This window comes from Odocoileus virginianus, chromosome 23 (genome assembly GCF_023699985.2).
Source record: "Odocoileus virginianus isolate 20LAN1187 ecotype Illinois chromosome 23, Ovbor_1.2, whole genome shotgun sequence".
NCBI classification, from domain to species: domain Eukaryota; kingdom Metazoa; phylum Chordata; class Mammalia; order Artiodactyla; family Cervidae; genus Odocoileus; species Odocoileus virginianus.
The window spans coordinates 230,895-244,035 of NC_069696.1; the positions used below are offsets into that span (position 1 = coordinate 230,895).

The 13,141-nt window shown below is 44.7% G+C and overlaps 1 protein-coding gene across 1 annotated transcript in view; it reads right to left on the reverse strand.

Moving 5' to 3' along the window:
- LOC110126270 (antigen WC1.1-like) overlaps positions 1 to 7,866 on the reverse strand; it is a 64,508-nt gene extending 56,642 nt beyond the window's left edge. The window contains 2 exon segments of the mRNA XM_070453075.1: positions 2,494 to 2,814; positions 7,760 to 7,866. Of these exon segments, the coding sequence (XP_070309176.1) occupies positions 2,494 to 2,814; positions 7,760 to 7,832 (394 nt within the window). The 5' untranslated portion in view covers positions 7,833 to 7,866.
- Between the last annotated feature and the right edge of the window lie 5,275 nt (positions 7,867 to 13,141).

Below are 13,141 nucleotides of genomic sequence, written 5' to 3' on the forward strand. Positions count from 1 at the left end.
TTAGCCTCCAACTAATAAAAATAAATGGGAGAAAAAAAAAAGAAATGACTCCCACAGCAGGATAAAGGAAGAGAGGGAGGGAAGGGATGAGGGCAGGAAGGAAGTGTAACACAGAGGCTCTGGTGAATGTAGGAGTTGACCTGCATCTTTCCAACCCTCCCCTCCTGCAATCCTTGCATCTTCATCCCCTCAGCAGTTTGTACTTCAGTACTGTAGTTCCTGGTGGCTCAGAAGATAATCAAGACTCTGCCTGCAATGCAGGAGACCCAGGTTTGATCCCTGGGTGAGAAAGATCCCCTGGAGAAGGAAATGGCAACCCACTCCAGTATTCTTGCCTGGAGAATCCCATGGACAGAGGAGCTTAGTGGGCTGCGGTCCATGGTGTCACAAAGAATAGGACAGGACTGAAGCAGCTTAGCACACTTGCACCACAGTCCTGCTCAATTTGTTTAGCCCCTCATTGAAGTCCCCTCGTTATTTCAAACAAGCTTCTCGACATTCTTCTCTGGTCATTGTTTCCACTCTAGATTTCTCCTAAACACAGTACTTCACTTCCAACAATCCACCACTGAGGCTGAAATTTCTCTCCCATACCTGACTCCTAAGATTAACCAGAAGAAACTCCAAGAGTTCAATTTCGATGAAGAAAATGAAAAAACAAGCTATTCTAATCGTATCTCTACTACATCACCACCACTTTAACTTATCTTTGCATCGTTAAAACATGTCTGAAAATACAGAAAAAACAGACCAAGGGGAGGAAACTAATGACAAAAAGAGAAATAGAAGGAACCTGGAACCATTCATAAAAATGTGAGAGCCTAAGTTAGAGCAATGGTGGTCAGGGAATACAAACCACAATCGGGGTTTAAATATCAGAACACTCTCCAATTCTTTACTTTTAAGTGTAACTTAACTGGAATTAATATCAAGACATGAATCTTCTTAGGATGATAACATTGGGAGTTCTAATTTCACAGAAAGTTCAAACCTCACACACTCCATTTTCATTCAGATAGTGATTTATCAAAATATGGTAGACACACCTGTAGTGTTTTCACAAATTTATCTGCAGTTAGAACCATGATTAGGACATTGTGACAATGAGGAAGGTTACTTGAGATGCCAGAAAACAGGTTTGCTTAAACAAAAATTTCTAACTAAAATTTAAAAGCTCCTTGAAAATAATTACTTTTAATAAGAATAATAGAGAGAATGGAAGGAAATGTTTTGAAGAGATGAATAGATTTATGACATAAGTGCTGTAATGGTTTCACAAATGCATACTTATCAAGCAGTTTTGTATGTCAGTCATACCTCAATAAAGTACCTTTCAAAAAGGGAAAGAATTGTTTTCTTAAGGGCTTCAACTAGAATCATTAAAGGTCTGCTGAAGGTGAGATTAGAAAAGATCACTTTTCCAATGATCTCCCTCAATATAAACACCCAAGACCTGACTGGCTGTGGCTGCTAAGGACCTACTGCAGGTGTCCTCAGGGCTCCCTTGTCCCACAATCACATCAGGTGGGGTGATTCTTGCCTAAGACCAGCTCCCTATTTGAGGGAATTTACTGTGATAACTGACAATATCTTCCTCCAGTCCAGCTGCTCTGATGGGATTAATATCCTGGACATCCAATCCATAATTATGATAACAACTAGAAGCATCTCTGTAAAATACTGTGACCACCCACTCACACCGTAGGTTCACTGTTGTATTTACTGCATCCACCTTGGCACAGGTCAAACACATTGACATTACTGAGCACTTCATAGGAGTCACTTCAGATCCTCTTAGCGTCACTGCCTCTTACACGTGATGCACTTCAGCTACTGTGTTGTAAACTTCAAGACTTCACTTTCTTGGTCCCTCAACATCCCTGCAAATGTGATGTGAGCTCCCCACTCGGTTGATCAGGTGCACCAGTGTGATGAGACTGTTTTCTGCCACAAGTTCCACTTCTGGCTTCCTCTGACTGTGATCTAGGGACATTTAAATGCACCAGTGAAATCCCCTCACACCTTTTCCTTGTGTAACTGCACCCTGACCCCCGGTATGGTCACTTGCCCATAGGTCTTAACAGTGCCCTTTTGGGTCACCATTGCTTGGTTGAGCCTATTCTATTGACACATCCCCCACATACCAACCTGATGGAGTGTGGTGACTGAGTTTTAGGACCTATGAGTATGATAAACCTTGTTGCCTACAACTCTTCTGTGACCCCCACCACCACCATGTAGCCACACCCTACTGACCATTATATCAAAGAATACAGAACAATTACCATGATAAGACTATGTCACAGAGGTCAAACACAACAGGTATATCTGTATGAAAATTTTGACCTGACTTCTCTACCTTCTGTGACACATCACACAGACCCCTCACCCAAGCATGTTCTAAAGGCTATAATCCATAATCTCGAGTCATTCTGGTGATAAGACAGATGCTTTTCCTGCTAGAGATCCCCACACAGACCAGACAGGACTTACCTGAGCAGACTACTCCAGTATCCTGGTCATGGGAATAGCTTTTATTACGATAGTCTTCAATATCAGAATGCCTACAGTCACTGACAGTTGACTCTGTCCCTTCACATGAAGTATACAAAAGCCATATGGGGCCAAGTCCTGGCCCAAAATAAGCCCCTCCAGGAAAACCAATGGCAGCTCCACAATCCAGCTGTCTACACACTACAGACGCATCCTTCAAGCTCCAGTAGTCATCATCCACTGTGCCCCATTCTCCGTGGTGCTTCACTTCCACTCTCCCCTCACAGCGGTGGGCTCCATCCTTCAGCCTCAGCTCCAGATCTGCAAGAGAGAACAGATACAGGACACAGGAGAGACATTAGGAGACTTGCAGTGATATAATATTTAAAATATAAGCTCTCTGAGGAGTAAAAGAGCACATAGGATATAGCATTTGTTGACCTCTGTGGTATAAACATTCCCACAAGGCCAACTTGAAGCCCCCAATGTGCCATCACTGAACCTGGAACAGGAAGGAAGGCACCAGATGTTTCTCACAAGCCTGTGGAGCCAGCTCCAGGGACACCACTGAGGACAGGCCTTCAAAAACTCTGGATGCTGCCCTCCCTGTAGATGTGCCCAAGGTTACTAGGGCCCAGCTTCCCCGTCTCAGTTACAGCTCGTGGCCCGGGATCCAGGGAGGAATCCTCTCTCTCCTTCCCTGTCCACAGGGAACGTCTCATCCAACTTAGGAACAGAGGGCTGGGGTAACAGGCTCTAAAGTGTCCTGGTTATTCCTGACACCTGTGTTCATGTCCGTGTGTAATCCACACTCGAATGTGCCTAGTAACATGCATCTAACAAATGGAATTTGACAAAAGTGATCAGGTGTCATTTTAGCGATTAAGTTTTAAGACGACTCTGGTTTCTGCATTAAAAAGAAGTTCATTTGCAGGAACATTATAGATGGAGACATTAGTAGTGTTCAGCAACATTTAAAATTCTCTTTTGATGAGCTTGTGGAAATAGTAATACTTCCTTGCCTATTTGAAGTTAAGCATAACCATGTGATCTGGCTCATCCAACAAAGTGGCAGAACAAATGATGTCACTTCCGCATAGAAACACTTAAGAGCCAATATGTTTTTCTACCACAGCAAATCCTGCAGCCTTGTATTGCAGTGGGAGCATAATACATGGTGAAGAATAAAACAACCTGAGTGCTTGAAGAATTATGATAGCAGAAGTCCTGTCAAAGTGAACAGAACATGTTATATAAGGATACATTTTGTATTTTTACTATACCATACCTAGCTTACTTTTACTAAAATGGGAAATAACAGCAGAAAATTGACAGGAAGAAAAATACTAAGATAAAGACTAGGTGTATAAAATTCAGAAACATCTATACTAACATCTAAAACCCCAAGAACAAAAAGAGATGTCAGGGTAGATTAGACTTAAGCCTTAGATTTACTGAAAGAAAAAAAAAATGCCAATCTCAAACTCTACACTCAAAACCATTCTCTCAAAGAATAAAAACCTTAAATGTGTCATTACCAAAATGCTGATGTAGGAGACAGCAGCCTCCATCCTCTTAAAAAAGACCAAACCTAGACAGCGATCAGTAACAAAAACAACTCCAGAAAGATCTGGAGTACCCTAAGAAGTTTGACCATGCCAAGATGCTGTCATTTTGGAGGCATCATTACATCCTCCAAACCAGAATCGCTCAGTGTCAAGGGTGCCAGGAGAGTTCCTCTCGACCAGGAGGGTAAGAGCAGGCTGAGTAACCAGTGTCCCTAGCCTTTGGGGGCACCATACGAAAATCCTGCTTCAGGTTCACTTCCCGCAGACCTGCAAAGCTGAGCCAGTCTTATAGAGATGGCTAGGCAAAAGAAAGAAGAGCAAAGGACCAATAGCAACCACATGGCAGGAGCAATCACAGTTCACAGTGACCCTACTCTGCAGACAGATGCAGCAGATTTTTCACCTGAAAGAATTAATAACAAGCACAGATGATGGTTTTCCAGTAGTCAAGTATGGATGTGAGAGTTGGACCATAAAGAAGGCTGAGCCCTGAAGAGTTGATGCTTTTGATCTGTGGTGCTTGAGATGACTCTTGAGAGTTCTTTGGATGGCAAGGAGATCAAACCAGTCAATCCTAAAGGAAATCAACCCTGAATATTTATTGAAAGGACTGATACTGGAGCTGAAGCTCCAATACTTCGGCCACCTGATGCAAAGAGCTGACTCATTGGGAAAGACCCTGATGCTGGGAAAGACTGAAGGAAAAGGAGAAGGACAGCACAGGATGAGATGGTTAGATAGCATCACCAGCTCAATGGACATGAGTTTGAGTAATGAGCCATTGTTGGTCTTGGCCTTTGCTGCCTTCCTAGGCCTTCCCACAACATGAGCATCTGCAACCATCATCTCCCCTACAGAGGCACCTGCAACAGGCCCCCAAAGCCAAGTGTGTGCACACCATTGGCTCTGGCCACCGCCACTGCTGGTCATGATCCCTAGGCTTTGAAACCGGAGGCACTGCTGAGGACACAACTACCATTCCAGTGACAGCAGACCCCCTGCAACACTAGCCAAACACCACACAATCCTGTGGACGTAAGCAGGCTGAGCCAAACAGCCTCATGTTCTCCCAGACCCAGTGCCACCTTATGCCTCTGCACTTGGCACCCTGCAATAAATACATTCCAGTGTGCCCCTACCCAGAGGTGAAAGGCTTTCTCTACTGAAATCAGGACTTAGTGTCTGGCAGAGGTGACAGCTTTTTTAAATGTGCAGACATCTACAAGAGAATAAGACCTCAAGAAGAATCGGGGAAACAAAATCCCACCAAAGGAATACAGTAAACCTCCTGTAACCAGTTCAAATTAATAATGGAGATCCAAGAATTGCCTGACAAAGAATTCAAAATAATACTTCAAAAGATGCTCAGAGAGTTACAAGAGAATTCAAATATTTTTTGACACCAGGAAAATAATACAAATAAAATAAGAGCAATAAAGACATATAAAATTTTTTTAAAAAACTAACCAGATATTTTGAAGCTGAATAATAAATGAATGGGCTTCCCAGGTGGTGCTAGTGGTAAAGAACCCATCTGCCAGTGCAGGAGATGTAAGAGACTTATGTTCGATCCCCGGGTCTGGAAGATCCCCTGGAGGAGTACATAGCAACCCACTCCAGTATTCTTGCTTGGTGAATCTCATGGACAGAGGACCCTGGTGGGCTACAGTCCATGGAGTCACAAAGAGTCACATGAAGGAGGCAATTTAGCATGAACATACAACAATGAGTAAATTGAAGAATTCAGTACAAAGATTCAACAACAAACTTGACCAAGGAAAAGAAAAAAATAAAAGAATAAGTTAGAAGAAAGATCAGTTGAAAGTATCCAATTAGAGGAACAAAAAGAGAATGAAAGGAATATAGAAAGCAATGGGAACTGTGTACACGGTAAAGAGAAACAATGTATTGAATGGAGTCACAGGAGAAGTGAAGGAGAAAAGAAATAATGGCTGAGGACTTCCCTGGTGGTGAAGTGGATAAGAATACACCTGCCAATGCAGGGGACATGAGTTCAATCCCTGGTCCAGGAAGATTCCACATGCCGCAGAGCAACTAAGCCGGTGTGTCACAACTACTGAAACCTGTGCACCTAGAGCCTGTGGTCTGCACCAAGAGAAGCCACCGCAGTGAGAAGTCTGTGCACTGCAGCGAGGAGTAGCCCCTGCTTACCACAACTAGAGAAAGCCCGCATGCAGCAAGGAGACCTAGCAAAGAAAGAAAGACAGGCTGAGAATTTCCCAAACGGGGGGAAATCTGGACATCTAAGTTCTAAGCTAATAAATAACCCCAAAACTTCAATCCAAAACAACCATCTCCAAGACGCACAGAGTAAAGTGTCTGAATGCAAAGACAAAGAGAGAATTCAAAAAGTCTAAGGAGAAGAAAAAAATTCTGTCACTCAGGAAGACTCCCCTAAGCAGATCAGCGGATTTGTCCAAAGAAACCTTGCAGACCAAGATAGAAGGATTGATGACATACTCCACTCTCACTCAGAGGGAAGCAGCTCCCAGGGAGGGGCAGGAAAGGGCATGAGAGAAAGAGCTCCCTAGGAGTCACGGCAGCTCCTGGGAGGGGAAAGGACCTTCCCAGGCCCCCAGCACGACAGGAAATGAGTCACAGGGACCAGGGCAGGGACTTAGGAGCTTATACACAGAGGCTATGCATCAACTGATCTCTACAGACAAGAGGTCCTCTCTCCTGGATGCGGGCTTCTCTGCTCCATAATGGACACCCAGTGGGAACAGGCGAGGCCAGCAGACAGAGCCTCTCACAGAGCCCAGTGCTGGGCAGACACATCAACAAGCAGAGGGGAGCCCAGGGTATAGGCGAGAGGAGCCAGAGAGAGGCAGGCAGGTGCACGATTGTCTCTGATCCAGTTACAAGGAGCGGCCATGACACCCAGCACTGTGAGACCCTGTGTGCTTCACAGACCAACGGACTCAGTCCCTGCTCAGCGGCCCCGTTCCTCTCACAGAGACAGGATCCATCCCCCTTACACACACATACACACACACACACACACAGCCTCACACACACACATACATATTCTCACACAAATACACACACACTCACACGCTACTCAAACACTCCTCACACACCCTCACTCACCCTCACATACTCCTCACACACCCTCATACACCACTCAGACATTCCTCACATAGTCCCCACATACACACACTCTTCACACCCTCACACACACAAATACATAAACTCCTCACACACACACACCCTCACACACTCCTCACCTGCACACATCCACACACACACACACACACACACACACACAGCACAAAGCCTACAGGAGCACAGACACAGGAAACACGGGGATCTAAAGGCAGTGCTCACACACCAGGCATGTGGAGCACGTGGGAACAGCCCAGATCCAAGCTGAGGTCAGTCGCTGGAATTTGCACACACTGGGAGTCACTGGGACCCCTAGAAACTCCCTGAGAACAAGGGAGACAGCAAGGGGAGTCAGATTGACCCACCTCGGTCCAGATCAAACCTCACTGGTCTGTAAAATCTGCCTCTATGACCAATGGACTCCCCACGGGATAGCGACCAGTATTCACAGTCGGAGTGCTTTGTTTTTGGCCAAAAACACTAAGAATGCGGCTCCACAACTCCATACCCCTTTCCCTTTATCAAGGTGTCCACTACCTGGTGTAGACCCAGGACAGAGGGGCAGCTCTTACCTTGACCACCCACCACGGTGCCGAGGAGGAGGACACAGAGTCCCTGGAGGGAGAGGTGTCGGCTCAGAGCCATCCTGACCCCACGTCCTCAAGGTCACAGTCCCAGCTGCAGGATCAGCCTGTGAGGAGGCGTCAGGGTGCCGACTGGGGTCTATATAGACCATCCCCTACATCCTCCCTCCTGAGAGCCAATAGCGACACCTTTCACCATTTCAGGCACTATCGGAGGCTGCATCTGCCACTTTCTGAAGCTCAAACACCAATGAGCTTCTGAATCTTCAACATCTCCTTATATGAGCAACACGGTCCTTTGACCTCCTGCTCCCGTGGTCCTGAATGCTAGGCCCCATGACCGTGGCTGGTGTAGAAAGCTATGAGTACCTTTTTTTCCTCTGATCACCCTGGCCAATCCCCAAGAACTGTGAGGTCTCGCAGGGTCAAGTTGTGGAATCAATTGGCCTGTGGAGAATAACTTTAGTGGAATCAAATATTGATCTCCCCAGTACTGACCTCAGGCCAGAAGCAGAGTACTACAAGAAGGCTTGAAACATAAGAATATTTATTGGGCCAGCAGAAAATGAGGACAAGAGTTGCAGGAATTCACAGGTGACCATAGAGGGGGTGAGGTGGAAACCATTAAGTTGAGGGGTGGAGATTGCAGGTCTTTCTTCTCTTCTCAGAATGATCTGGACACTGGGTCCTGGAGAAGGTGTATTTATGCTCAGTTGTGTCCTAGTCTTTGCGATCCCTGGGCTGTAACCCTCCAGGCTCCTCTATCCATAGGCTTTCCCAAGCAAGAATACTAAGGTGGGTTGCCATCTCCTTCTCGAGGGGTTCTTCTTGACCCAGGGATCAAACCCACGTCTCCTGTGTCTCCTGCATTGACAGGCAGGTTCTTTATTGCTGAACCACCTGGGAAGCCCTATAAGGGATTTTCAGACATGCTAAGTCCCTTTCCCTTTATTGCATTTCATTTTATGTGAAATACCCCTTTCAGCTAGTCAACAAATGATGCTTCAGGAGAGAAAGAGATTGCTGTTACAGGAAACAAAGAGAAAGTAGTAGTCACCATTCAACCCTGGCCCTCCAAAATAGCAGTGGGGATCTCTAGAAGAAAATACGTAGCTTAGAAAGACTGACATTCTCTAAACTTCACATTTTCCCCCTTTGCATATAGCAAGTTTTGTTTGATAGGATTCAGAACACCCTTGTATTATAAGCCATAACTAAAGAAGATGTAAAATATAATTTAATGCAACTGCTCCCAGACAGAGGGATAAATAGAAAGTATTCCACTGCACAATGGCTGCAGGCAAGGGGCAAAGAAGAGGCAAATGAAGCAGAAAAGAGAAGAGGGTTCATTCATTCTAAGTTTAAGAGGAAAGTTAGTGGCAAGAATGGAAGCCAGGTGGGTTGAGGGCACAGAGCCAAGCAGAAGGGACTGATGTCCAGTGTGGCCATTGCTGCCTTGTTGTGTTCCACTGATCAGAGAAGCTCCCAGATGCTCTCCAGAAAGTAGACGAGGGATGAGTATAGAGACTGAGAAGGGCAGTAATTGTGCAAGACAGAGCTCCCCCATCGAAATTCAAGGTCACTAACATACTGCCCTCATTCCTCATCCTCCCTTGGGCTAAAGATTCCCATGATGCACCTTTGTGGTCCACAAAAACCCACCCTGAAGCCCACTCACCCTGACTCTCATCATTTCAGCACAAACGGGGAAAGGACCCATCTGTGACACACACGCCTCAGAGTCCCCACCAGAGCTCAGGGATGGCTTCACACCCTCCCCCACCACACCTGAAGGACTTGGTGAAGCCAACACGGAGGGCAGCTGTGGACCAGGCTACATCCCTGTCACATCCCCCACTGGAAGGACCCCTCATCCCGGTCAGCAGACACAGCTTCTCTGTCCTGCCATGCCCGTCCTTCCTACTTGAGACTCATGCAAATGAAAAGGGAGGAAAAGTCAATTGAACACATGCTTTTCTCCTTCTAAATATGTTAATATTAACCTGTTATTTTATAACACTTACTTGTCTTGTGTTCCTCTGACTTCCAGGCCCCCATCTGTACATGAACTCCCATCTCCTTCTGGATGCTTAACACAGTACTGATAATAACTGATTATAAATGTCAGAACCAGAGTATAAACTCAGGCGCTGGAGTAGGAACAGGATCTGCTCAGTCACTAGAGTCAATGCTCTACTCCCTCTGGGCTGCGAGTCACCGTTCTTTACCCAGTTATGGACTCCACTCCACACCATCACCAGAAACCACCAGACAAACACCTAGAATACAGGATGTGCTTCCTGGAGTCCAGTCATTCCTCCTACAGGGTGACACAGGGATGCATTTAGTGAACCAGGTACACATGGTCTCACCTCAGGATTGAGATTCTGCAGGTAACATACAGTTAGGGACTCCATACCCTGTTATAAGGATGGAGTGGGCAGGAAGGAGGGGCTAACCCAGGGCTGGCAGACTGTGCCCAGGCAGCATCCTCTACCCCAGAGCTGGGGATGCAGGGTCAGCATGGACCAACTCACCCTCTGATGAAGTTTCGTCTTTTCTGACACATAAGGAAATCTCAGTGTCCAATCTCATCCAAGATTTGAAGGAAGAAAGCTTTAGGGAGGACACTAACCCAGCTATGTCAACAATGAACTTCAGGGATCAGGAGGACAGGCTCAGGAGCCAGTCTGCCCTGGCCTGACTGAGAGCTCTGCCACATACCATGTGTGTGCCCTTGAACAGGGTCCTTACACTCTCTGTGCAGTGTCTTTGTCTATAAACAAATGGTTATGTTTGTGTATAGATGACAGTTTTGGTTAGAATTAAATGAGTTGGATTAGTAAGAGATATAACCACTAGTTAATAGTAGTACATAGTAGTGATAGAGAAGCAATATTAGGGCCCCTCTCTCCATCCCATCCCAGGAATCACAGCACTCTAGAACAGGAATTAAATTCTGTTACCTGGAGCCTTGACTGGAACTGTCAAAACTCTCCCAGAACCACATGCTGTGATGGTGATTGGGGTCAGAGTTGTGTCTTCCACACATCACCCCTTCTCTCTGTACCCCAGAGAGAGGTTCTACTGCGCAAGAACCTTGACCTTACCAACTGTGAACCTCATGAATTAAGTTGTTTACTTGCTAATTTTACTTTATAAATGGACTTGATAAATGTTCTATGTCTAATTCACCTCCTTATCCCCAGTGCCTGCTAATTAAATATCATAAATGATGTCTATTGTATACCTAAATGAATGACTGTCAGCCAGGTATTTTGCACGAATCATTTCAATCAAAAGAAATCTTTTGAGATATAATTTAACTTGATATTTGGACTTAACAGCACAATGCAAGTTGTGTCACTTGTTGTAATGATATTTCAATATGATTAAATGGTAAAAGCTATGTATGGTTCACTTCAACACTTTGCTGCAAGGAATGCAGTAAATTGCAACACCAGAAACAAGGCTAGCCCCATTCCAAGAGCAGTGCTGAGAGAGCCAGTTCTAAACATGTATAAATGCTGCGTCTTTGTATATCCGAAGATAAAGAAGACAGAGCTCAGCACACTGACAGGTGAACTCTGTGAAGCCTCCTGTTCTGGTCTTAATCAGATATGGCCGTGTGGTTCGGATGTTTATATACTTATCATTTGGCATATTTTCAATTCAAACCACACATAACTGTAACAGGAAGAAATTTTGTTATAAAAAAATTTAGTTTAACAGCTTCCGTATTGAATTAGAAGTGCAGAAGTAAAGAGCAGGAAGAATCCTGTTCTTTAACTTAGACTGTTCTTTTCATCTTATAGATTGTAAAGCAATACAATATGTAGCATTATTGTGCCCAAATCACCATGAAAATATGGAGGTTTCAGAAGGTAAGGAATCTCTTTGCTGGGAAAATTAATAATTAAATATCCTTGGTAAAGGGACATTTTCAGGACCAATCAGAGTGACTAATATACAAAATATTTTAGCATTAAAAAATAACTATACAACTTTAAAAGGAAACAATTAATTGATTTGTTACACCAAAGTGTTGGAGACCCACCTCACCATCTGTGTTCCTTGTACGGATGGGACCAAGGTTGGTAAAGGCTTCTTTACCAAAAACCACTTCTTCACAAGGGCATGTGATGAGCTTGGTCATGAGCTGGCTGAGGTCCAGACCATCATCTCTCTTCAGCCCTTTACAATCTATAACCAACAACATCTAACAGAGAATGTAGCACTGAATTGGCTTCATTCATTCCTCCATAGTGCAGCTTCAGATACCCAGAGACCAGAGCAATCAAAGCTACTAAATCAAAGACAAGCAGATTCTAAGTGGAGAGCATGCAGACCAAGGACCCTTCCCCACTGCTGTTGGAAAGGAAGGAGCCCTCCCACCCCAGACACCATCTGTAGGAGAGACAAGATGTCTCCTTAAATATAGGAAAACCAGTCTCAGCAGGGAGCTTCAACTAGAGTCGACAAGATAATTATTACCATAAACCCGAGCTAACTTGGGGGACAAATTTTAAATGGGAGAGTCTGCAAGTTTAAATGGGAGAGTCTGTGTTAACTTTGTGGAACTTTCAATCCATGCAAACACCACTTGCTACTGCACAAGAGTGAAATCAGTTATAAAAATAGCGAATATTACATTTATGCATATTTGAATTCTCTAGGACATATTTTCAAACCCAATACAGAAAGAAAATATGTATATCTTTCCCTGCTTTTAAATGCACAGAGTTGTCACCTCTGTGAACTCTTTCTAATTCCTCCAGCTCAAAATTACTGCTGTGTTTCTTCAATCTAAAAATTTTCTTATTGTCTCTAAAGTGGGGGCTTCTTGAGAGCAAGCATTGTGTGTTGCTCTTCAATATCTCTATAGAGTCAAGTAAAGGCACATAGAAGGAATTTAACAAATATTGGATGAGAAATGAACGCATGAACAAATGCTGAAAATCACTACGCAGTTAGTGATACTGAGTGGGGAAGGGTGGTGGAGGCAGGGAAGACACAAATCTGACTAATCCCACTCAGCACAGGCTTCGGTGGAGTAACGAGTCAGAGACACACCAGCCAAAGGATCCAAACAGAAAATGCCTTCAAGCCCACTCCAGAGGGTCAGATCACGTTCAATCTCTGCACAGAGCTGTACCTCAGAAGCTTCTCCAAGGTGAGAAAAAACTGACAGCACTGCTCTCAAGAGTTCTACTGAAGGATGTGGATAGACAGTAATACTCATCAAATAGCTGTATTTCTACTCCCCAGTGACTCATTCTGGGCAATGAAACATGGGTGGTGTCACCTGTGTCACTTCCGAGTGGAGGCATGAAAAGCCCAAGTGTGACTCTGTAGTCTCTCTCTTTTTCC